Source organism: Rhincodon typus, chromosome 24 (genome assembly GCF_021869965.1).
Source record: "Rhincodon typus isolate 14 chromosome 24, sRhiTyp1.1, whole genome shotgun sequence".
Taxonomy (NCBI): domain Eukaryota; kingdom Metazoa; phylum Chordata; class Chondrichthyes; order Orectolobiformes; family Rhincodontidae; genus Rhincodon; species Rhincodon typus.
The window spans coordinates 24,461,943-24,486,766 of NC_063355.1; the positions used below are offsets into that span (position 1 = coordinate 24,461,943).

Below are 24,824 nucleotides of genomic sequence, written 5' to 3' on the forward strand. Positions count from 1 at the left end.
CAGACTTTTGAATGGACCTCTTGTATATTAAAGTTGATCTTTCCCTGCATCATATATTCTGCATTCTGTTCTATTACCCTGATGTACTTATGTAAGGTATGATTTGCGTGTATAGCATGCAAAACAATACTTGTCATGTGTACTGAGATACAGTGAAAGTAATAAATCAAATACATGTACAGTAAACTTTGTTTTGACTAGCGCCTTATGAAATGGCACTCTTGATAAACTGGCAAAAATTACATACCTCAAATACATTCGGCCCAACTAGTCCACACCGCACCTCCAAACAGCATCCTACCCCGACTCATTGCCCTACCCCTGCATTTCCCCATGCCTAACCCGCCTAACCTAAACATCCCTAGACACTACGGGCAACTTAGCATGGCCAGTCCACCTACCCTGCACATCTTTGGACTGTGGGAGAAAACCGGAGTACCCGGAGGAAACCCACGCAGACACAGGGAGAATGTGCAAACTCCACACAGACAGTCGCCTGAGGGTGCTAACCACTGAGCCACTGTGCTTGCTAAGTAGTTTATTAGTTTATTTTGTTTGTTTGTTAGTTTATGGCTGCTGTCATGGAACTTGTTTGTCCCTTTTTAAGCCTGGTAGAAACTTAATTAACTTTAAATGGTAACTTGCCTTTTTTTAAAACAGTATTTTTTTTTAAAGTTAGTTGATTAGTTAGCTAGTCAGTCAATGGATCATTTCATGGTTGAATAAGTTCTTTTTATTTTGCCTTTTTTGCTCTTGTAAAGATTCTATGTCAATGTTAGGGTGCTTTTCCTCATTCACTAGGCCTAAGTGGCTCTTATTTAGAATTTAGAATTATAGATTGATTCAGCAATTAAATTAATTTATAGAATGTAATTGAAGATGTAAGTTTTCAGGAGACTTTTTAAAATGTGGAGAGACCTAGCTAGATAAAAGCTATTAAGGACTGGTTCCTAAACTTGGGGGGGGCGGTAGATGATTGAAGATTTTCTTACCATTAGTAGAGTCCATGTGGACGTCATGGTTAAGATGTAAGGAAGGTTGCAACAATGGTGAAGGGCTAAGACTCTTGGAGGCATTTAACAATAGTTAATCAACACTTTCAGTGTCAAATCTCATTTCTCAATTTAAATAAGAACAAAGTAGTAGATCTCTTTGATATTCTGACATACATATTGTCTAAATATCTCCAAACAGTGAAGGTAAAAACATTTATTAGTACTAATCCACTTGCTACCTTTTATTTTCAACTTAGTATGGGGTTCCTATTAAAGCAGTTGATGATTTTCTGAGACTTCCTGCTCCTCTGGCAACATCTGAATGCACTGACAATAACCCAGCAGGTAAGATGTGTTCAACTAATTTTACCAGGGCAGGGTAACAGGAGTTCCATACTTAAAGCTACATTCAGTTTTAAAATATGTGGGGTGATTTTTTGATCATTGGACTGTAATTTGTGGTCAGTGATGATGAACAGCATCTTATGTCCTTTACACCAATGTTTACCCACAGATTTTCTCTGAGGATTTGTAACAAAACTGTTACAATTAGCAAGTTATTTCAAAGCAGTGCCCTCTTTTTACAATGGGGCAGATAGGGCCTCGTTTTTTTTCTCCTGAGCTTTTTGTGCATCTATCAAGTAACATCATACCATTCCATGTATTTCATTAGTGTCTTGATTAAATACTGATACACTGCAGCTTCTGGATGAGCAGTGCTTCTCAGAAAACGTTATGATTTTCATGTTTAAATGCACAGTTGCAGTTGCCATTAGTTGCTGTTCAATTTATACTCCCAGTAACAATGAACACTGAAAGCCTCACCATTATTTTTACCTCAAAAAAGCCCATTGAAGTTTATATTGTTAATGCTAATCTATATTAATTTATTAATGATCCAGAACCGAATGATGAAGGACATAAAGTTTGGTTTTGAATTTATGTAAAGTTTGTATCTTAATAATCTTTGACTCTTGTTTCTATGTAGGCTTCTTAGTAAATCAGGCAACATATTGCAGCAGAAGATTTGATATAGCAGCAAACTGCAGCAATTTTAGAGCATTAAGCATACAACGCTATCTCCATTTTAGTATTTTGCCAGTAAGTTTGCCACGGTTTTGTTTGTTTTATAAATGCTATATGTCATGAAAAATATTTGAGTGATAGCTCTAAGTCAAAATGTGCAAAATAAATGTTTAATTCTTCACTAACATCAAATGTAATGTTATAACTCAAATTGAAGCCAGGGCATTAGACTTCTGGATTTGTTAACTTAATAAGTCTAGCATTATGAAACATGTATAATTAACAACTGATTAAGTGGGTTGTATTATGACCGATTTATTTCTATTTTAATATAATCTTTTTGAATTGTGGCATTTTTATGTTGCTTTGGGTAGCTGATGCTCACTTTGTTTAAAAACTAAGGTCATATTTATAGGGAGTTGCCACATTAGAGTTTCAAATCTGCTGTTTTAAATATTTATATGTTTTTGTTAATAAAGTAATAGTTTATCAAAACTTTCCCTTTAAAACTCTAGAAACTAATATGTTCAAATACAATATTTTTCAGAGCCCCAGTGCAAGCTCAGACAGTGCTGTAAGTATTTTTTTGAAATGGTCACAATAAAGGCATCTCAGAAATACCTCTCCTACTTCCAGAAGAGAGCAGTGAATCCATGTATTCTTGCCAAGAATGCTTCTCTGCCATAATTTAACATTTCCGCAGGAATTCTGTTTGCCATAAGATGAACGAGCCCATTGAGCCTGCAGCCCATAGTCTTATCAGTTCTCAGTTGTCATTTGGCCTTTCCAAACTTATATTAGGGTGAGATTGTGTTGAGATAGTGGTGTAGCATGCTGTGGGATTTGGTCAAGGGCACTCACATTGACGACAGAGTCTCAGAAGAAGAAACCCTCAAACTGCCTTTACTAATGAGTGCTGTTTCTCTGCCTTTATGTGTCACCATGTTCTTAGCTCTCAGTAGGGGTGGGTCGTTTTTTTTCCTTTGTTCATTCACAGGATGAAGGTGTCACTAGCTGGGCCAGCATTTATTGCCCATCACTAATTGCCCAGAGGGCAGTTATGAGTCAACCACATTGCTGTGGGTCTAGAGTCACATGTAGGCCAGACCAGGTAAAGATGGCGGTTTCCTTCCCTAAAGGACATTAGTGAACCAGTTGGGTTTTTCTGACAATCGACAATGGTTTCATGCTCATCATTAGACTCTTGATTCCAGATATTTATTGAATTCAAACTCCACCAGCCAGCGGGATTTGAACCCAGGTCCCCAGAACATTACCTGGGTCTCTGGATTAACAGTCCAACGATAATACCACTAGGTCATTGCCTCCCCTGGGGCTTGCCCTCCCCCATGGTCTTGACAGTGCTGAAGACTCCCTGCAAGTCATAGCTAGCAAGGATTTCATTTCACCCACCATGTGCTCCTTCAGTCACAGGACTTAAGTTGAACCTTGACATTGTGGTTTATTAGCTCCTGGTCATTCTCACCAAATCAGTCTTGATATTTCCTGGGAAAGAAACCCAAAGTATCTTCACAGGTGCTCTTTATGGAGGTTTTAATTGGATAGCAGTTACTGTGGGGATTAAGTGACTTCCTTTCATCAAGCATCATTGATTGATTGTGAAATACTTACTGAATCCTTGAGTCCACTGAAGTGAATTGATCATAACTATTCTTTTAAAAGAATTCAAGTGTAATCAGCCACATTGAATTACATTGAACTTCACAGTTCAGTCAATTTTGCCCAACTCGTCTATGTTTGTCATGTGAACTTCTTCCCATCTTAATGCATCTCACTTTATTAACATATCCTTTTATTCCTTTCTCTCTTGTATACTAATCTAACTTTCCTTTAAATGTATTGATACTTTTTACCTCAGCCACTATGTTATAGGAAATTCCACTTTGAACCACACAGAAATCTCTCCTGCATTATTAGCGACTATCTTTACAACCGTGTTTAGAATTTCTCCACAAATGGAAATATCTTCTCTACCAAATCCATTCATTATCGCTCCTGTCATCTATTTGAGTTCCCTTTTCAAGGGAAAATATCCCCAGTCTGCTCAGCCTTTCCTAACTGTTGTTCTCTTGTAGTTCTGATATGATCCTTGAAAAATCTTCATTGTACTTTTCCAAGGGCTTCTTAAAAACATTGTTACCATAAATGTTACAGCTGACCTGGGCTGTCGTTAACATATTCTATAAAAAAAAAGTTCCTCTGCTCAAGTGCACAAAATGTTAAGACAATTATTTATATCATTTGATTTGTTCCCATACAGACGCAGCATAATTCACTCTCAGGCGTCCTGAGAAGCTGCTCTGTTAGAAATTGCACCATTTGCTCACCCTAGATAAAGTTTCTAATCCTTTTACCTTGACCAAAGTCTAGATGCTTTCCACCTTGTTTCTGTGTTTATGGGGCCATTCAGTAATCAGCTAGCAGTAAATGTAATTGTCAGTAACTATTGGATAAGAATTAATTCTGAATCAATACAGAAATAGAACAATTGTTTCAGTAAATTATTGTATTTCAGCAACTACTTGGATGTGGTGGGATTTGGAAGGGTAGGGGAAGTGCAAATCAGTTAGAATGTCTTTTCATATAAGCCTTGCCGCTTAAGCTTAGTGGCATGGACCCTAAAATGGCAATGATATTGGAATCTAGAACTTTTTAATTGGAGGTTTTTTTTTGTGATCAGCACATCAGGAATGCCATTTGTTACAGTTCACTGAAAGAAAGTCAATCAATACTCTGCTTTTAACATTGTCATGCTAAATGCAATCAGCCTTTGATCAAAGTTCTAACAGGTTTATGACTGTGTAAAACAAAAGGCTGAAATGGAAAAGGCAGATTTTCAATAAATTACCACATGCAAAGTAACTAAAATACTTAGAATTTGAACTGTTCCAGAAGTTATCATGATTTTCAGTAGTTTAAAATGTACATGTTAAAGAGTTAATTCAATTATGACTTACATTTTTAGAGACTACAACATTTCAATCTCAATGTTTTCACAACAAGTCTATGTAGATACAAGTATATTTTGTTGTAAAAGGTATTTTATTTTGTGTTCTTTATTAACCGTGGATAGGTGCACCTACTAAGTAATTTTCCTTTATTCTAGATCCCTTTACTACTTACCTCTGTTAATTTGAGATCTCTAAATGGAACGCTAACACATCCAAGTGACCGTGCTGCTGATAATTGGTTGCCTCGTTTACATGATGATATCTGCGTAAATGTGGTGCTAGAGGTAAGTTGGTTAATACGGATTTGCTTATTAATGCCTCTCCTTCCTGAATTATCATTTAACAGTTTTAATCTTATCACTACTTTGAAGTTGTGTAAAGTGTAATACATCCCACTTTTTTGACTGCTGAAATAAACAATAGGAAGCTTAAATGAACTTCTGTCATGCCATGATTTTCATTTATTTCGGCAGGTGAATTATGTCATTGTATATAATGATAAAGGAAAAATTGTGAATGCCTCTGTTGCATTCATTCTTGGAGCCATTGAAAATAACATGGTACCAATACAACAACACTTTCAGATTACGTTCATTCAGGTACTGTAATTACAGAATTATTTTTGTGTGGAAAATCTGTAAATTACTGTAACTATTTATCCTGCTCTTTAAATGATAATTTTTGAGTAAGTGCTGAGTGTTTCTTATTGAAACCAGGGACCTCCTACCATAATAATACAATAATCAAAATATGTAAAATGTATGGTGTTAAATTTGATCTGCATAATTTCTCAATTTTTTTTCTCTGTTCTTTCTTACCTTCCTCACATTCCTTAGGTTGGGCTTACTGTTTAATCAAGGGGAAGGGAAAAAATAGTAAGGAAGGGGTATTTAAGGATTTTTAGCTTTGTGAGAACCTCTTGAGTTTTTTTTTTCTGATTAAAACTTTAGCTAATGCCCAAAGCTAGTTTGAACTTGTCCATATTGTTTATGGTATGAACTGTTAGGATAGGAACAAACATGCATACTTATCCTAGTAGTACTGTCCGCCCTCATAGATCAGTATCAAAAAGGTCACTCTTGGTCCAGTTTTAAGTGCAAGTATGTGGGCCCTTACTCTGAGTTTGATTTTTGACATTTGTAATGACCCAGTTGGGGAAAGAGCCATGATACTCAAGCCCTATTACTCCTTGAGGTCACCATAAAAGTTAAAGATTTAACCAAATTACTCAAAGCCACCAACTTCTTTGTCTGGTGTACTCGGGTTAACGGAAAACACTGACCAGGCTTCTGTATTTAACTTGACTACTATTCATTCCAAAAATTCAATTCAAACCGCAGGCAACCAAAGCTGTAAATTACCAACATATAACTTGACCAACTCAAATTTTAACCCTGTGGTCTCCGACCTGTAGATCGGAAACAGTTGATTGATTGCAGAGCCTCTGACAGCCAATCTCAGTCTTAGTCCCTCATACACTGCTCATGTTCCCTTTAAGCTCTATGTGCATGTTGATTGTTACGCTGCTGCAAGACTTTTTCCGGAAGACCCTGTCATGCATGGAACTCAGAAAACCCAGTAGGGCAAAGAAAAATTATGGGCTACGCTGCCACCACCTGCATCCATTATCTCAGTGACAGAAGCAATTGGAAACAAATTGCAACCATCCATACCTCCACACTTGAAAGCAGCCAGCAAATTCCAGATGTTCCACAGACATAGATCCAGAGGCACACCTGCAACATGATTTGTGGCAAAGTGATGTCATGGACCATACTGTGAAACGAATGAAAGCGAAAGCAGCATCCAGATACACATTTAAATCTCACATTGAGCTGCAAGTGCAGAATTTATGTTTAAGTTCAGCCAGTTTTAAATCTTCTTTTAAATGATTTAAAAGAGTGTCCACTTGGTTGTTTGTCATGTGTAGTGCTCAGCTCTAATGCAAGGTGTGTTCTCACCTTGGTATGAACTGTCAGGATGAGAACAAACATGTATATTAATCCTAGCAGCACTAACCGTCCTCCTAGATCAATATCAAAAAGGTCATTATTGGTCCACTTTTAAGTGCAAGCATGTGGGTCATCTTGGGCCCTGATTTTGACAGCTAGTGCTACCTTTGTTTTTATCTTAGTTAAAATATACATCCCTGGCTAGTGAAAATGATGTGTGATGATCCTGGACCACTTAAAAAGAAACCAAAAATGTACACCTCCCAAGTGAAATGTGAAAATGAATTTCAGTTCACAACAGTAAAAAATAAGAGCTTTTGCCTTGTGTATTAACAAAGCACAAAAGGGAATTTGGAACAGCGCCACACAATGATGCACAGTAATTTCAAAGATGGTTTTCTCTTGAACAGTATGCTTAGGACAAAAAGCTGATGAGCTGAAGATATTTTGAAAGCTCAATGGTCATTTTTTCTAAACCAGCATCAAAAGCTCTGAAGAAGGGTCCAGAAACGTCAGCTTTCCTGCTCCTCTGATGCTGCTTGGCCTGCTGTGTTCATCCACCTCTACACCTTGTTATATCAAAATGTAAGACCTGCAGTGAAGCATCATTTTGCATTTGCCGTCTTCTGACAAAACAAAAGAAATCATTAAAAGGTGGTGAAGTAAGTAAAAAAAGCATTGACCAGGTCTGCGTCTTTACTCAAAGATGCGAAAAACAAACAGAAAATAATTATGGCAATCCAAAGCACATCATTTAGTGCTTCCATAGTAGCAAGATGAGTGGAATCTTTGTTTGAAGATGACCTGCAGCAACTACAGCAGAACCTGAAGGACTGAGCTTCTCACTGCAGTTTGATGAATTCATTGACATAATTGATGGCCCAGCTGATCTGTTTGTTTGCACCCGGTTTTTAAGGGTGTAACAACTAAAGAGGATCTTCTCACCCTTTTGCCCTTTAAAAGGTGAACAAGGAGTGAGAATATCTACAACAAATCTGAAAGGATGTGCTTGGAAAAACATTCCAATCATGAAACTGGTTTCTATCACAACTGATGGTGTACCAGTCATGTTTGGCGCAATGTGGATTTTATTGCATTTTGCAGAAATGATCCTGATTTTCTCCTCTTTTGTCAACAACCACTGTATCGTAAACTCAATTCAAGCAAGAACCCTTCAGCATTGCTTGCTTAAATCTTACTTGATGAACTTGATGCAGTCTATGGTGAGCTAATCCTCCATGATCGTTATCAAATGGTGGAGCAGGCTCGAGGGGCTGAATTGCCTACTGTTCCTCTTTGTTATTATGATGATGTAAGGTGGTAGACTCAACGGAACATCGTGCAAAGATTTTCAAATTTGATTCTTGAAATTGTCACTTTTTCTAAATACAGGAATGAAGTCTGCAATAAGCTGTCAGACAGTGCATGATTGCTTGAATTTGGGTTCCTTACAGACTTGACATCAAAACTGAACGAGCTGAACTGTGAAGTGCAGGGCAAGGACAGAGACTTAACACATGATCAGTACTGTAAATGCATTCAAGTTGGCACTGGGTCTGTGGTCCTCACAATTAAAAACAAAATGTTGCAACATTTCCTGAGTCTGGAGAAAATACTGGAAAAAAGTCAAGACAAAAAAAAATGATTCCACCGAGAAATTTTTTCTGCACACCCAAGGAAATTAGAATAATTCAGCAGGTGATTTCATGAATTAGATGTGGTGGAACAAATTATCACAGTTGTCTCAAATCTGTTGTGTAGACATCAGCGGGTTGACTACAATGTAAATTGTGACACAAAATGATATTGAACCAAACATCAGATCAAGAGACAGTGATTTTGGGGGACTCCTAAAAAGAAAAATACCCACTCCTATCATCCTTTCCTTTTAAAGTGAAAGCTTACATTAGCTCCACACTCTTTGTGAGTCAGCATTTTCCCAAATGAAAATAATCAAGTCCAAGTATCACACCTGCCTCACAGGTACCCATTTGATGGACTGTATGTGACTATCAGTCTCAAACTACACAACCCAGATTTCAAGGCATTGGCAGATAATGTGTATTCACACCTGTCACACTGAATCTTGGTAAGTAGAGGACAGAGTGAATGATGACAGATACTTGCTTTTAGATTTATATGGCAGTAAAAATAAACTTCATTCTGTAATTAGTTAGGGGTAGATCCTGGGTTACACTTAAATGTAAAAAATGATATTGTGCTTAAAAAGGGGGGATACTACTGCTCTGACCTCTTCTTAAAATCTACACACATGCATGCAGACAGACAAACAAAGAAAAAAGAAGTCATGGGTAGAGGAAAAAATATTAGGGAAACACAGTTCAATAGCACCAGTCTACTGGATTTGATGGGAGTATTCCTTTTGCGACTTCTAAGTCCTGATTGTTCAGTCATTGATTAGGGGCAAAAGCTTCTAGCAAATGGTGGGAGTAGCTAGCTATCTTTTAGATTTTGGTTACTTCACAGGAGCGAAGAAGAGAGATGCTGTCTCTTGCAATCTGGAGACTTTCTCGCTCCATTATTCATATACAAGCTGACCACCTGATCAAGAGCCAATCAGAGAATTGGTATGTTGATAACTCTTGGCCCACACAATTGGTGCTAATTGAAATCCCAATCAGCCTATCTGTCACTGGGTAAAGTTTGCTGTGAACACACCCTCCGCTGTGTCTTTCGTTCTCAAAACATCTGCTTGAACATGTGAACAAGGAACAACAGTCGGTCAGTCAACTCTTAAAGCCTGCTCCACTGTTCAATAAGTCAAAGGCTGACCTGATTTTCACCTCAACTCTACATTCCTACATACCCTAGCTACTGCTTCATCCATTTGCGAATCAAGAATCTATATACCTCTGCCTTAAAAATATTTAAAGATTCTGCATCTTTTGAGGAAGGGAATTCTAAAGACACTCTACCTTCTGAGAGAAAAAAAATCCTCATCTTTGTCTTAAATCATGACCCTTATATTTTTGAACTATTTTCTAGATCCTCCTACAAGAGAAAACATCATCTTTTCCACATCCACCTGGTGAAGTCCCCTCAGGATCTTGTACGTTTCAATTACTGTAATGAGGGGTATGTCAGGTTCCAAGCGATCAATTGTAATAAGGGACTGTCTAGTCTGGGGCATAGACAGACGTTTCTGCGGCCGTCAGCATGACATCCGGATGGTGTGTTGCCTCCCTGATGCCAGGGTCAAGGATGTCTCAGAGTGGGTGCAGAACATTCTGAAAGGGGAGAGTAACCAGTAGAAGGTTGTTGTGCACATTGGTACCGATGACATAGGTGGGGAAGGGGATGAGGTTCTACGGAGAGAATATAGGAAACTAGGCAGGAGGTTAAAAAGTAGGTCCTTGAGGGTAGAAATATTTGGACTACTACCACGCCACATGCTAGTGACAATAGGAATAAGAAGATTGAGCAGATGAATGGGTGGCTGAGGAGCTGGTGCAGGGGGCAAGGATTCACCCTTTTGGACCATTGGGATCTTTTCAGGGGAAGAAATGATCTGTATAAGAGAGATGGGTTCCACCTGAATTGGAAGGGGACTAATATCTTTGTGGGGAGATTTGCTAGTAGTCCTAAGGGGGGCTTTAAACTAGTAAGGGGCTGGGGGTGGGAACCAAAGTGATAGAGAGAAAAGAGAAAAGACTGAAGCTGGTACAGTAGATAAGGAGAGCAAGTCAAATAGTCAAGGCAGACAAGAGCTTGGCAGAGAATGAGGTAATTCTGATGAAGTAAATGCAACTTAGTTTAATGAAAGAGGCCTGACAGGTAATGCACATGAACTAAGGGCATGGTTCAGAACATGGGACCTGCATACCATAGCAATTACAGAAACGTGGGTCAGGGATCGACAGGACTGGCAACTTAACGTTCCAGGGTATGGATGCTATAAGAAGGATAGAAAGGGAGGCAAGAGAGGAGGAGGAGTGACGTTTTTGTTAGGGATTACATTATGGCTGTACTTAGGGAGGATATTCTTGGGAGATCGTCCAGCGAAGTTATACGGATGGAACTGAGAAATAAGAAAGGGATGATCACATTGTTGGGATTGTATTATTGAGCCCCCCCAACAGTCAGCGGGAAATTGAGAAACAAATATGTAAGGAGATCGGCTATCTGTAAGAATAATAGGGTTGTAATGGTCGGGGACTTTAACTTGCCAAACAGACTGGAACTGTCATAGTGTTAAGGGCTTGGATGGGGAGGAATTTGTTAAGTGTGTACAAGCAAACTTTCTTATTCAATATGTGGTTGTACCTAATACAGAGGGAGCAATACTTGACCTTCTGTTGGGAAATAAGGTAGGGCAAGTGACTGAGGTGTCAGTGGGAAAGCACTTTGGGGCAAATAGTCATAATTCTACTAGTTTTAAAATAGCTATAGAACTAATCAAAGTTAAAGTTCTAAACTGGAGTAAGGCCAATTTTGATGGTATTAGATAGGAATTTTCAGAAGTTGATTGGGAATGCTTTTCTAGTTGGGAAGTGGGAGGCCTTTAAAAATGAGATAACAAGAATTCAGAGACAGTATGTTCCTGTTAGTGTAAAGGGCAAGCTGGTAGGTACAGGGAATGCTGGATGACTAGAGAAATCGAGGATCTGGCCAGGAGAAAGAAGAAGGCATATATCGTGTATAGACACTGGGATCGAGTGAATCCCTAGTGAAATATAAGGGCAGTAGGATTATACTTAAGAGGGAAGTCAGGAGAGCTAAAAGGGGACATGATATAGCTTTGGGAAATAGAGTTAAGGAGAATCCAGAGAAATTCTATAAGTACATTTAAGGGCAAAAGAGTAACTAGGGAGAGAATAGAGCCACTTAATTATCAATGTGGCCATGTACATGTGAAACCACAGGAGATGGGTGAAATACTAAACAAATATTTATGGTGGAGAAGGACATGGAAGCTAGGCTACATGGGGAAATGAATGGTGATGTCTTGAGAAGAGTTTATATTACAGAAGAGGTGCTGGATGTCTTGGATGCATAAAGGTAGATAAATCTCCAGGACCTGATCAGGTGTTTCCCAGAACTTTGTGGGAAACCAGGGAAGAGATTGCTGGGCTCCTTGCAGAGATATTTGTATCATTGACAGCCATGCGTGAGGTCCTTGAAGAATGGAGGATTGCTAATGTAGTGCCATTATTTAAGATAGGCTGCAAGGAAAAGCCAGGGAACTATATGCTGGCGAGCCTTTATGTCAGTGGTGGGTAAGTTGTTGGAAGGGATTCTGAGGGACAGGATTTACATGCATTTGGAAAAGGATGATTTGGGATAGTCAGCATGGCTTTGTGCGTGGGAAATCGTGTCGCACTAAGTTGATTGCGTCTTTTGAAGAGGTGACAAAGAAGATTGATGAAGGCAGACCAGTAGATGTTGTCTGTATGGACTTCAGCAAAGTGTTCAACAAGGTTGGACATGGTAGATTGGTTGGATAGTAAGGTTAGATCATGTTGGATCCAGGGGGAGCTAGCCAATTGGATACAAAATTGCATTGACGGTCGGAGACAAAGGATGGTGGAGAGTTGTTGTTTAGACTGGAGGCCTGTGGCCAGCGGTGTGCCACAAAGATTGGTACTGGGTCCAATGCTTTTCATCATTTATATAAATGATTTAGATGGGAATTTAGGAGGTATGATTTAGTAAGTTTGCAAATGACACCAAAATAGGTGGTATAGTGGACAATGAAGAAGATTATCTGAGTACAATGGGACCCTCATCAGGTGGGCCAATGGGCTGAGGAGTGGCAGATGGAGTTTAATTTAGATAAATATGAGATGTTGCATTTTGGTAAGGCAAACCAGGGCAGGGCTTATCCAGTAAATGGTAGGCCTCTGGGAAGTGTTGACGAACAAAGAGACCTAAGGGTACAGATTCATAGTTCCTTGAAAATGGAGTCACAGGTAGACAGGGTAGTGAAGGACGTATTTGACACGCTTGCCTTCCTTGGTGAGAACGTTGAGTATAGGAGTTGGGATGTCATGTTGCGGCTTTATAGGACATTGGTGAGGTTACTTTTAGAATATTGCATACAGTTCTGATTGTCCTTCTACAGGAAAGATGTTAAACTTGAGAGGGTGCAGAAAAGATTTACAAGGATGTTCTTGGAACTGGATGGTTTGAGTTATAGGAAGACACTGAATAGGCTGGGTTTTTTTTTCCTGGATCATTGGAGGCTGAGGGGTGACCTTTTGGAGGTTTATAAAATCATGAGGGGCATGGATAGGGTGAATAGCCAAGGTCTTTTTCCCAGGATAGGGGATTTCAAAACTAGAGGACATAGGTTTAAGGTTAGAGGGGAAAGATTTGAAAAAGGACCTGAGGGATAACTTTTGCATACAGAGGGTATTGTGTGTATGGAATGAACTGCCAAAGGAAATGGTTTAGGCAGGTTCAATTACAACATTTAAAATGGATCTGGATGGGTATGTGAATAGGAGGGGTTTAGAGGGATATGGGCCAAATGCTGGCAAATGGGGCTAGGTCAGATTGGGATGTCTGGTTGGAGCGGACAAGTTGGACCAACGGCTCTGTTTCCCTACTGTATGACTCTATGACACTAAGTCACATCTGACTCTTCTAAACTCCAGAGGATACAGGATTAGCCTGTCTAGCCTTTCCTCACAGGCAATTTGCTCATTCCAGGTGTTAGTCTAGTAACCTTTCTCTGAACTGCATCTAATGCATTAACATCCTTCAGTAAGTACAATGTACTGTATTTCACACGTGGTCTCAACAACAGCTTGTATAAGTGAAGCATAACCCCTCTTAAAAAACAAGTAAACACAACTCAGAATGTGTTCCAGTAACTTGTTAGTGGAGTGCAGAAACTCCTTTTATGGTCCTTAGTTTAGAGCAGTTCTTTCCCATTTTGGTCCACAATCCAAAAAGAAAGACATGGTCTTCATACATTCCAAAATATATCATTTCTTTTATTTTCAGTTGTTATCTAATATTGATTATTTTGAAAGATGTTTAACCTGAAAATCTACAACAAACCCTTTCTGGAAATCTTGGATTTGCATTATTATAGAACATAGAACATAGAACATTACAGCGCAGTACAGGCCCTTCGGCCCTCGATGTTGCGCCGACCTGTGAAACCAATCTGAAGCCCATCTAACCAAAACTATTCCATTATCATCCATATGTTTATCCAATGACCATTTAAGTGCCCTTAAAGTTGGCGAGTCTACTACTTTTGCAGGCAGGGCATTCCACGCCCTTGCTACTCTCTGAGTAAAGAACCTACCTCTGACATCTGTCCTATATCTATCACCCCTCAATTTAAAGCTACGTCCCCTCGTGCTGGCCATCACCATCCAAGGAAAAAGGCTCCCACTGTCCACCCTATCTAATCCTCTGTATTATAGCCCTGTACCAGCTCACAAAAAATCTTGATGCACTTCACATATTTCATTTGTGTTGCAAAATGTAACATATTGTGGAAAAACAACTTCTATAAACAGTAAAGAAATAATGACTCGGGGACCGCTTTGCAGAACACCTACGCTCGGTTCGCAACAAACAACTGCACCTCCCAGTCGCGAACCATTTCAACTCCCCCTCCCATTCCTCAGATGACATGTCCATCCTGGGCCTCCTGCAGTGCCACAACGATGCCACCCGAAGGTTGCAGGAACAGCAAACCCTGCAGCCCAATGGTATCAATGTGGATTTCACAAGTTTCAAAATCTCCCCTCCCCCCACCACATCCCAAAACCAGTCCAGCTTGTCCCTGCCTCCCTAACCTGTTCTTCCTCCCACCTACACCCTCCTCCCACCTCAAGCCGCACCTCCATCTCCTACCGACCAACCTCATCCCGCCCCCTTGACCTGTCCGTCCTCCCTGGACTGACCTATCCCCTTCCTAACTCCCTACCTACACTCACCTTTACTGGCTCCATCCCCGCCTCTTCGACCTGTTTGTTTCCTCTCCACCTATCCTCTCCTCTATCCCTCTTCTATCCGCCTCCCACTCTCTCCCTATTTATTTCAAAACCCCCTTCCCCTCCCCCTTTTCTGATGAAGGGTCTAGGCCCGAAACGTCAGCCTCTCTGCTCCTATGATGCTGCTTGGCCTGCTGTGTTCATCCAGCCCTGCACCTTGTTGTCTAAGAAATAATGACATTTTCCTTCATGACTAAATGAAGTATTTTAAGCAGGAGAGAAGCTTCCTTCTGTGGGGTTTCTATTGTCAACTTAAAAAAACTTTGATCGAATGCCTCATTCAAAGAATAGCAACTTCAATGATTTCTGTTTACTTGTAATTGTATGCAAGTCACAGCATGGAGCTGAAACCCATAATATGGTTCTAAGGTACCAAGTTATCTAAGTAAGATTGGAATGACCTCTCAAGGTTCCCCCAATTTAACTGAGAGAGTAGCTAAAATGTTTATTATATCCTTTGTAGAGAAGCTGCAAGAGGGTTGACACATTTTAATTTGAATGTGTTCCTCTCTCTCTCTCTCCATAAACACACTTAACATGCACTCGATTGCATTGATCCTTTTCATAGACCAACATTTCTTTTATCAATTTCACTTCCAATGTCCATCCTTCCCTCACCTTCACTTGGTCCATCTCTGACTCTCCCTTCCTTTCCTCGACATCTCTGTTGCCATTTCTGGGGATAGGCTGACCACAAATATCCATTACAAATCCACTGAATCTCACACCCTGCTTCCTGTAAAGATTCCATTCCATTCCATTCTCCCAGTGTCTCTGGCTCCATTGTATCTGTTATGGTGATGCCACCTTATGCAGGGGAGCCTCAGAAATGTCCTTTTTCCTCAAATGAAGAGTCCCTGCCACTGTGTCCAACCTATTTCCTGCACTTCAGCCCATAGCCCTTCTCTTCTCTCCCATAACATTGATAGGGACCCCCTCACTTACCACCCAACCAATATCATAAGCTGCCACCTCCAATTGGATGCCATCACCAGGCATATGCTTTTATTGTGATTTTCACATATTGTCAAACTTTACAATGGCTTACCTTTTTTAGGGTTTTCACTTTTGGTTTTACAATCTATCATGGTAAAATGTGCTTTCTTAACTTCCAGGACAATACAACAGGTGTTCCTCTCAGTGGAAATCCAGGTTACATTGTTGGACTCCCTCTAGTGGCTGGATTTGGACCAAATGCCTCATATCCTTCACTCATTGCCTATCTTAACTATTCATCCGAAAAAATGTTGCATCACTATCCCTGCTGCCACCTCCCATCTCTTGAATAAATCTAACATTTTATCCTTCCTTGCTTTCCTGGAAGTTTCTGTGTGTAATCGTCATTGTGTAAAGTACCATGTTCTAAATTTGCCTATTATTGATGTGAGCTCTTTCTGAATTTCCCCTTTCTTTACTAGTTACCATACCTTTTGTCAAGTTATGTGTCCATTTCTCATTACTCTGTATCCTTTGTTGCCAGTTAAGGCTCACTAAAGTACAAAGTCATCACATTTTACATTCAAAGCAATACATTTCTTAATGTAAAGTTGCGAAAACTTTGCATCTCTTTCCATCACAGTATGTATAAAAACCTACTGGTTGTCTACAACATTGTTAACCAGCTTCACATCTAAATTTGTTTCTCAAACTGGCAATCTCCATTCAATACTGTATGTAAAATAATAAATTGTCCATGAATGGAAATGTGTTTCAAAGTTCTGATGATGTCATTTATCAGTTTTACCATATTTTCAGGTTTATGACCATTTATGAGTCTCCATCTTAGATATACATTTCCGTTTTCTTTTTCAATTTGTTTTAAAATGTCATTTTAACCAATGAATTGATTCAATTTTGTTTAATTTGGCCTCTACTTCTGTAGCTTGTAACATAAATAAAGCAGATATTGTTTATGGTTTTGGGGGAGGGTGAGAAAGGAATAGATCCTTGTTACCTTGTTCAGAGCCCTGGAGAAAATTAAAACAACCTTGAAACTGGAGAACAATGAAAATTTCTAAAGTAGACATTTAAAATAAGCATAGTGTAAAGGATTTATATTCAACATTTTAATTATTGGTTTCAGAAACCTAATTTTCCATATTTTGTCTGGAAATGTATCCTTAACTTAATCTTTCCACATTTGGTATAATTCAGAGCAAAAACAGACTTGGGCAGCTGACTGTCATTAAGAGTTCAACCAATCAGGACTGTTTATGGATGGAAGGACTTCGGACACCAGTACTTTTTGGATATAATTTACATTCAGGTTGTACATTGCGGTAAGCACTATAGGATCACTTTACTGTGTCCATTTAACAAGCAGTCAAGTTGTTCGGTGCTGGCAACAATTCAAGAAAATGCCACAGTATTATAGATGCCAGTGTGATAAAGGTTAAACTAGTACAATGTATATTATCATTCACATCCAATGAACAGGTGCACTAAGAACCTTTAAACTAGAAGAAAATTATTTAGCAATCACCTGAGATTATGGGTGATTTTCCTTCCTCATTGGTTGGATTGTGGAAGAAAAGAGCAAAGTTTAATGGTAAGACCGGCTGCTGAGTCCCTGTACCAGCTAAACTTCCCTTCAGCTACTGTAGGGTCAGTTTAAGTCTCCTCTCTCACCTGCCTACTGGAGTTCCAATGTTCTAGAGTAAAAGTAACAAAGTGGATTATGGGGATCCTGTGAATATATCTGTACTTCTAGAAGGTATTTAATAAGGTGCTGTGCCAAAGGTTAATACACAAGATAAGATCACACGGTGTTAGCGGTAATATATTACCTTGTATTGACAATTAGCTAACCAACAGAAATCAGAAAGTCACCATACATGGGTCTTTTTCTGGTTGGCAAGCTCGAACTAATGGTGTACCATAGAGTTCAGACCTCAGATCCCAAATATTTACAATCTTTTTAATGACTTGGATGCAGTGATAGGATGTACTGTAGCCAAATTTGAGTTTACACTAAAATAGGTGAGACGGTGAGTTGCAATGAAGAAATAAGAAATTTACAAATGGATATGGATAGGTTAAGTGAATGCACCAAATTAAGCAAATGGAGTTTAATGTGGGTAAGTGTGAGGTTATCCATTTTGGTCAGAAGAATAAAAAGGCAATATCATCTAAATGGAGAGAAACTTCAGAATGCTTTGGTGCAGAGTGATCTGGGTTTCCTCTTGCATGAATTGCAGAAAACTAGTATGCAGGTACCATAGGTAATAAGGAAGGCAAATGGAATTTTGGCATTTATCACTAAAAGAACAGAGTATACTAAGTATGGAAGTGTTGTTGCAACTGTACAAGACATTGGTAAGCCCACATGTGGAATACTGTGTACAGGTTTGGTCCCCTTACTTGAGGAATGATGTAATTGCATTGGAGGTAGTTCAGAGAAGGTCCACTAGATTGATTCCAGATATAAGGGTTTGTCTAATGAAGAGAGATTGAGGAGTTTAGGTCTATATTTGCTAGAATTCAGAAGTGAGGAAATTTAATTGAGGTGTAGAAGATGCTAAAGAAGATTGACAGAATAGACCTACAGCGGATATTACCCCTTATGGGGGCAGTCTAGAATGAGAGATCTCAGCTGTGGTAGATTTAAAACAGTGATGAGAAGGAATTACTTCTCTCCAAGGGTCATGAATCAGCGTGGGGTGGGTGCCAGGACACTGAATAAATTTAAGAAGGAGATAGACACATTTTTAATTAACAACAGGTTAAAGGGTTATGGGAAGTGGGTAGCAAAGTAGAGTTGAAGCTGAGATGAGATCAACCAGGATCATATTAAATGGGCAGAGCAAGCTCAAGAGACTGAATTGCTTACTCCTGTCCCTAGTTCTTCTGTTTTTCGATGGTGATGTTTTCATGCATCTGCTACCCTTTTTCAAGATGGCAGAGGTTGTGGGTTTTGAAGGCAGTCATTGGTGACAAAAACAATTAACATTTCAGGCTTGTGATTTTTCATTAGAACAGCAAGTATGGCACCATTTTTGTCTTGAATTTTTGTCTTCTCCCTCAGACTATTTCTGCAGCTGAGCACTGTGCTGACAGACCACAGAAAAATGAGGCAGATGGATCAGGAATGCCCCATACCACTGAGTTTAAATGTTCAGACCATTAATACAAGTTATAATCCCTGTGCTTTATAGAGAGTGGAGAATTGTCATCAAGAAGCTCCAATCTTCTTTTACAGCTGAAGAATATTCATTCACTGGATGCTGTCCTAAGGAAAATGACCCCCATTATTTCACTGGCTAAAAAGTTTACTTATAGCCTTTTTAGACTAAAAGTATTCATATATAAATTACTAAGTGTCTTCTTATTTGTTCTTAAAGTATAATGAACAGCACAACATGCCATCAGTGGTCGCAAATCATTAGAAATCTGTTAATTGGGCAAAATTTTCCAAATATCGTGGCATCATTTGGAAATTCTCCAGTCCAGTATGTGAAAGACTGGGTGACCATCAAGCAATTTACCTCTAGAGCTCAGGTAATTACACAAATAAAATATGAAAATGCTTAAAAAAATTGCTATTTCATTAACCTTTCTGTACAGACATGTAATATTTTGCAATATTAATCATACCAGTTTCTCAATAAATGAACCCCAGCACTGCAGTTGAAAAGGGGAAGATTTCACTGTTTAGTTGCAAGTTTAAGTGAATGTGTTTATTGCCTTCTTTGGAAAAGCTTTTGTATAGTCTGTGTTTTCAAAGGCTTTATAAACACTAGAAAATAACTGGCAAGAAAATACTATATTCTTTTAACATGCATAAAATAAATTAATGATTCAAGACTTTTTTCTCCTAACAGACAGTTTATCAAATCTACTTGCTGTTCAAGGGAAGTCTACAATTGTATGGGAATCAGTTTAATGAACTTGGTTGATCCTGAGACAATTTATGATTATAATAATGCTCTTAAAATTACTGTATACTTTAAAAGTAAAAGAAAACACTGAATTTTGTTTCAGAGTAACTTCTATTCTTTTCTCATTTTTTGTTTTTAAACAAATTTTCCAAAACTATATTTTGTTATTTATATCAGATCTTTAGAAAGAGACTCATCTCGGAATTTCCTACAGCAGTGTGGGCTGGATCTTACAGGAGAATGCCTTGTTAGATTTTTATTTCTGTACCCTTCAGTTCATTTGTATTAGTTACGAACTGAACTGGTGTGGCTAGGACACTGGGAAATTTGGGACCTGCATGAATGGCAGCTCAACTATGTTTCTCCATGAGCAATTAAGTTTAACAATTGGGATAGAAACAGAGGTACCATAGTGGAGGAGGATGAATTAGACTCAAATCAGAATTGCTGAATAGAGAAGGGATGGAAAAGAAAAAAATAGAAAACTGAAATCAATGTACAATTTGACAAATTTAAAATCTCTAAGACTACTGGAATGAATTAGAATCTCACTTATTGTCCTGTTGTAACTTCTATGATTTTAAATTGTTCAATTTCTAGTCCAGAGGCTAAACTGACATTGCATTGATGATAATCATGTTGTTAAAAGTACTTGTATATAATTATCGAACAACACTTTTGTTTTGAGTTTAAAGGCCAACAAATATACAAATCCATTAAATTATTAAATATATTAGGGAAGCTAAGGGTAAGATTCTGATTGTGTGAAATAAATATAGCAGTCAGTTCTGGAGGTTTGTAATTCATCGTGAATAGTTGTGCATTTATAACGTTTTATATCATATGTTAAATTTTCCAGTGAGAGACAATGCAGTTCTTTGCACTTGAGCTGAATTTTGCAGTCACCGGCATATAAGTGTTTTTTCTACAGTTTCACGTTGACTTTGTATGGACATCTGCACTGGAATTTTTAGACAACTATTGGTAAAGCTAATGCATGTGTGGGTATGGTGAGACCACGCTTTGGGTTCTGTGTACAGTTTCATTCTCTGTACTTAAGAAGAAATATACTTACCTTGGGATTGCAATAAAAATTCAGAGTGACTTCTAGGATGAAAGGTTTTTTAAGGAGAGATTAGATAGAATTAACTTATATTCTGAAGTTTGGAAGCATTAGAGGTATTCTCATTTGAAACATATAAGACTGCGAGAGATTGAAAGGATAGTTCTGAGAGATTGTTTCCTCAAACTTCGAAACTCTCGGACCTGGAAACAGCTTTAAAATAAGGGATAGGGCATTTCAGACTGAGATGAGGAAAAATTGTTTCACTGAAACGTGATAAGGCTTTCAAGAGGGTCTAGGATGATTATTTGAGTAAAAATAACATGCAAGAGTATGGGGATAAAGGAGATTGGAAGAATATAATGTTCATTTGAACAGCTGGTGCAGACACTGAGTCAAATAGCATCATTCAGCACTATAACAGTTGAGAGGGTTGCAATCTTCAGGTTTCTCTGTTCCAGTACGTTGTGGTTACTTAGCTGTTGCATTTATTCAAAGCTGAAATGGATAGATTTTTGTTCTCTGAAAGATCCAGAAATCTGGTAAGAAAGGAAAAATTGGACTTAAGTATACTATTGAATGGTGGAGTAGGCTTTGAAGGGCTGTTTACCCTACTCCTTAAGATTTGTGTGGACAGAATAAATACGTAACTCCGTAACCAATCACATTTTTGAGCAGTGCAGAATCTGAACCTTTGATTATTGAATTTATTGTCAAATCAGATACAAAAGCAAAATAAAGGAAGGAATAAAAAGAGTGAATTGTGCAAGAAGGATTCAAGACAAATACATTTCAAATTTAATCTTTTTAAATCTCTGGTATTAATTAAAATTTGGAACAAAAACAGAAGTTGCTGGAAATACTCAGCAGGTCTTGCAGCATCTATGAAGAAAAAGAATCAGTTAACATTTCAGGTCCGGTGACCCTTCCTCTGTCTGAACAGCATCCCACCCAGACCCATTCACCTACCCTTTCCCTGTAACCCTGCATTTCCCATCTAACCTGCACATCCCTGAACATTATGGGTAATTTAGCATAGCCAGTCCACCCAACTTGCACATCTTTGGACTGTGGGAGGAAACTGGAGCACCTGGAGGAAACCCACACAGACAGGGGAACGTCCTTGTGAGGCAGCAGTGCTAACCACTGAGCCACCATGCCACCCTCATCTTATTTACAAACTAATATTGAATCATAAAATCTGACCCATTCTTATAATTCTACCCCTGGATGTAGTAGTCAATTTTGCTGAGACAGTGTGTAGTGTGATTGTGTTGATGAATTCGCCAGCCAGCTAATTAAATCATTTCTGAACCCTGCCAATGTTTTGTTAGACTGTTTGTGCTCTTATTTTGTTCTATTCAAACAATTTAAGATGATAGCAAATAGAACTATCCATTTTATAATGCCAAGTGCATGCAAAGTTTGGAGTGTTGAAGCATGTAGTGTCATTTCTATCATTAGTCTTTCTTTTTCTAACATACATGGGATTAAAAGATAAAAGACAGCACTCTTACTTATACTCTGCAGAATAAGTAAGTACCTTATTATGATTTGGATTCAAGGAATTATAGTGTCTTGCATAACTGTTGGCTTTTATTACAAGTAATATATATATGTGTGAGGCCAAATGAGCAGTCTTTTACATCAGAATTTTGGATATGTAGCTTTATGATAAGTGCTTGCATAGGTAGCTGTAAGCCTCTAAAAATATTCCAACTTTTCACGAATATATTCTAGTTGAATTCAAATCTTACTAAAATAAAAGTACCCTTTGTTTACAGAGTTGTGATTGTGAAGTTCCTCAGTCTTTAGCCCTCCGGGTAATGTGGACAAAGTATGGATCCTTAATAAATCCACAGGCTAAAATAGTCGATGTCACTCAAACAATCAGAAAAACCTGCATTATGGTATGTCAATGATTCTCTTAAAAGAAAATGCTCTGTATTTTAAAAGACACTGTAATACCAACTGAAAGAAAATAAGCATTGTAGACTACGAAGGCAATTATTTGAAATGTGGTAACACAAATTTCAGTGATTACAAATATTAAGATTGCTTAAGTCAGCATTTTGCTCCTAAAGGCTTACTAATGCATTCAGCAGTGTCATGATTTAAGTTTACAGTTGGCTAAGATTCCCATTGGATTACTTGTGTTTTTGACTTTTTTGTCCCCCGTGTCATAGGTGACTCTTATTGTCAAGTTCCAACTTCCTGTACCTTTCAGAGTACTTATTCTCACTTTGAGACTTAATGAGCTTTTGATAACATGGTCAAAAACTGTCTAGCAATTATTTTCCTTTTGTTACTAAAGAATATTCTGTCTCTGTAGACTTTCTCTTTAAAGTGACAAAACTTCATATCATGCCTTATTTACATTCAAAATATTACTTTATCTCATTCAGTTGTTCATTACTTAAGACATCAGTTTCAAAGATGTGCTAGTATTTTAAACTCCAATGTTAGAAGACTTAAGAGGTACAATAATCCTTCCTTTTCTTTTAAAACAGTTGGAACCTATATTAATCTGAATTATTTCTTGGAAACGTTTGCACTAATATTGACTCTGGTTGATAATGGGGAAAAAAGCTGTACGTTGCTGGAAGGTTTAAATGAACCGGGGATATAGGCGGAAAATTGCTGAATTGAACTCCATTCAGAGAAGTGTCAGAAGTCGTGCATTTGTAGAAGTCAAACGACGCAAGCGAAATACACAATTATTGGTAGATATTACAGGAATAGGAGTCTTTAGATTACATGTCCACCGATCCTTATAGGTACCAGTATAGACAGTAGGGTGGTTAAGGCATACTGAACATTTTGCAACGTTCCTATACTTTAGATAATGCGTTTATTTTTCCAGGAAATGTATGATGCTAAGTAACTGAAGAGATTAAGTCTACCATATTAATATCTTTCTTATGAAATTTATCTACACCAAGAAATACTCTTTTTCCTATACTAACAAAGCACAAGGAATTGATTGGAAAAAGTCTTATGAATTTAAAATGAATTTAAAAATTCTAACTTAGCTAAACCTAATTCTTCAGGCAGCAAGGATGTGTGCTGAAGAATAAATCATTATAAACATAGCTCCAAATTGAATTTCAGTTTTCAGAAACTGCTGAATCCTCTTGCATTGTTTTACACTTTAAAACTATAAGTTTTTTTTTATTTTCTAGATGCCTTTGAAATCTGCAAAAACTTTACATATTTCTACCTCTGTTACTTTTACGGATATGTCAGCATCTGCCCAGCCTGGATACAAAATGAGACCAACGATTGATGCCAAATTGCCTTATGATTTCTTCTTTCCTTTTTTGTGAAAGGTCCTGAACTGCTCACAGGGACAGGATTATATTCAAATTTTAGCCTGAAATTGATAATATGTCTGCTTTGTAAAGTTATTGATTATTTTTCAGCTGAAATTCCCTCAAGTGTCATGTTTTCTAGCTAGATATAGGATCAAATAATTTGTACTTATTTATACATTGTACATTGATGAAAGTCTTAGGTTTCCAACTCGACAGCATTTACAGAATAGGAATTGCAACTACAAACAGGTATTCTTTAACAGCACTGAATTCATTTACATGCAGAGCACAAAGTACTGTAATATTTATAGCATTAAAGGATTTTGGACACTATTTAAACAGTATTGTAAATGGTCTGGTACCATTATTTTATCTATCTTTTAAATAGATGCTTTCTATGCAGGGAGAATTTTTAAACCTAATTTGTACTTTTACAATTCATTGCTGCTTTTGCTATATCTTAAAATTGTTATGAGTTTTCCAAAGAAATTTTAAAAAGTGTATGACTGTCTTCATAATTCAACCATCTATTTCAAGAAAAATTAATTTCATTTTATGTAAGTTACTGATTTCCAGAACTATTTTAGATCAACTGTCTATATCTAGAAAACTAACACTTAAAACAAATTGGCAACATTTGTGTTAAGTG

General features: G+C 38.0%; 1 protein-coding gene across 3 annotated transcripts in view; it reads left to right on the plus strand.

Moving 5' to 3' along the window:
• tctn1 (tectonic family member 1) overlaps positions 1–24,802 on the plus strand; it is a 38,092-nt gene extending 13,290 nt beyond the window's left edge. For 2 of the 3 annotated variants that reach the window (XM_020517075.2, XM_048611563.1), the window contains 10 exons: positions 1,253–1,340; positions 1,984–2,096; positions 2,569–2,595; positions 5,149–5,277; positions 5,467–5,592; positions 16,037–16,122; positions 17,060–17,200; positions 19,262–19,418; positions 22,646–22,771; positions 24,044–24,802. In XM_020517075.2, the coding sequence (XP_020372664.1) occupies positions 1,253–1,340; positions 1,984–2,096; positions 2,569–2,595; positions 5,149–5,277; positions 5,467–5,592; positions 16,037–16,122; positions 17,060–17,200; positions 19,262–19,418; positions 22,646–22,771; positions 24,044–24,187 (1,137 nt within the window). In that variant the 3' untranslated portion in view covers positions 24,188–24,802. The remainder of the gene's footprint in view (positions 1–1,252; positions 1,341–1,983; positions 2,097–2,568; positions 2,596–5,148; positions 5,278–5,466; positions 5,593–16,036; positions 16,123–17,059; positions 17,201–19,261; positions 19,419–22,645; positions 22,772–24,043) is intronic. The other variant, XM_048611562.1, reaches the window with a different exon arrangement.
• Positions 24,803–24,824: the final 22 nt, after the last annotated feature.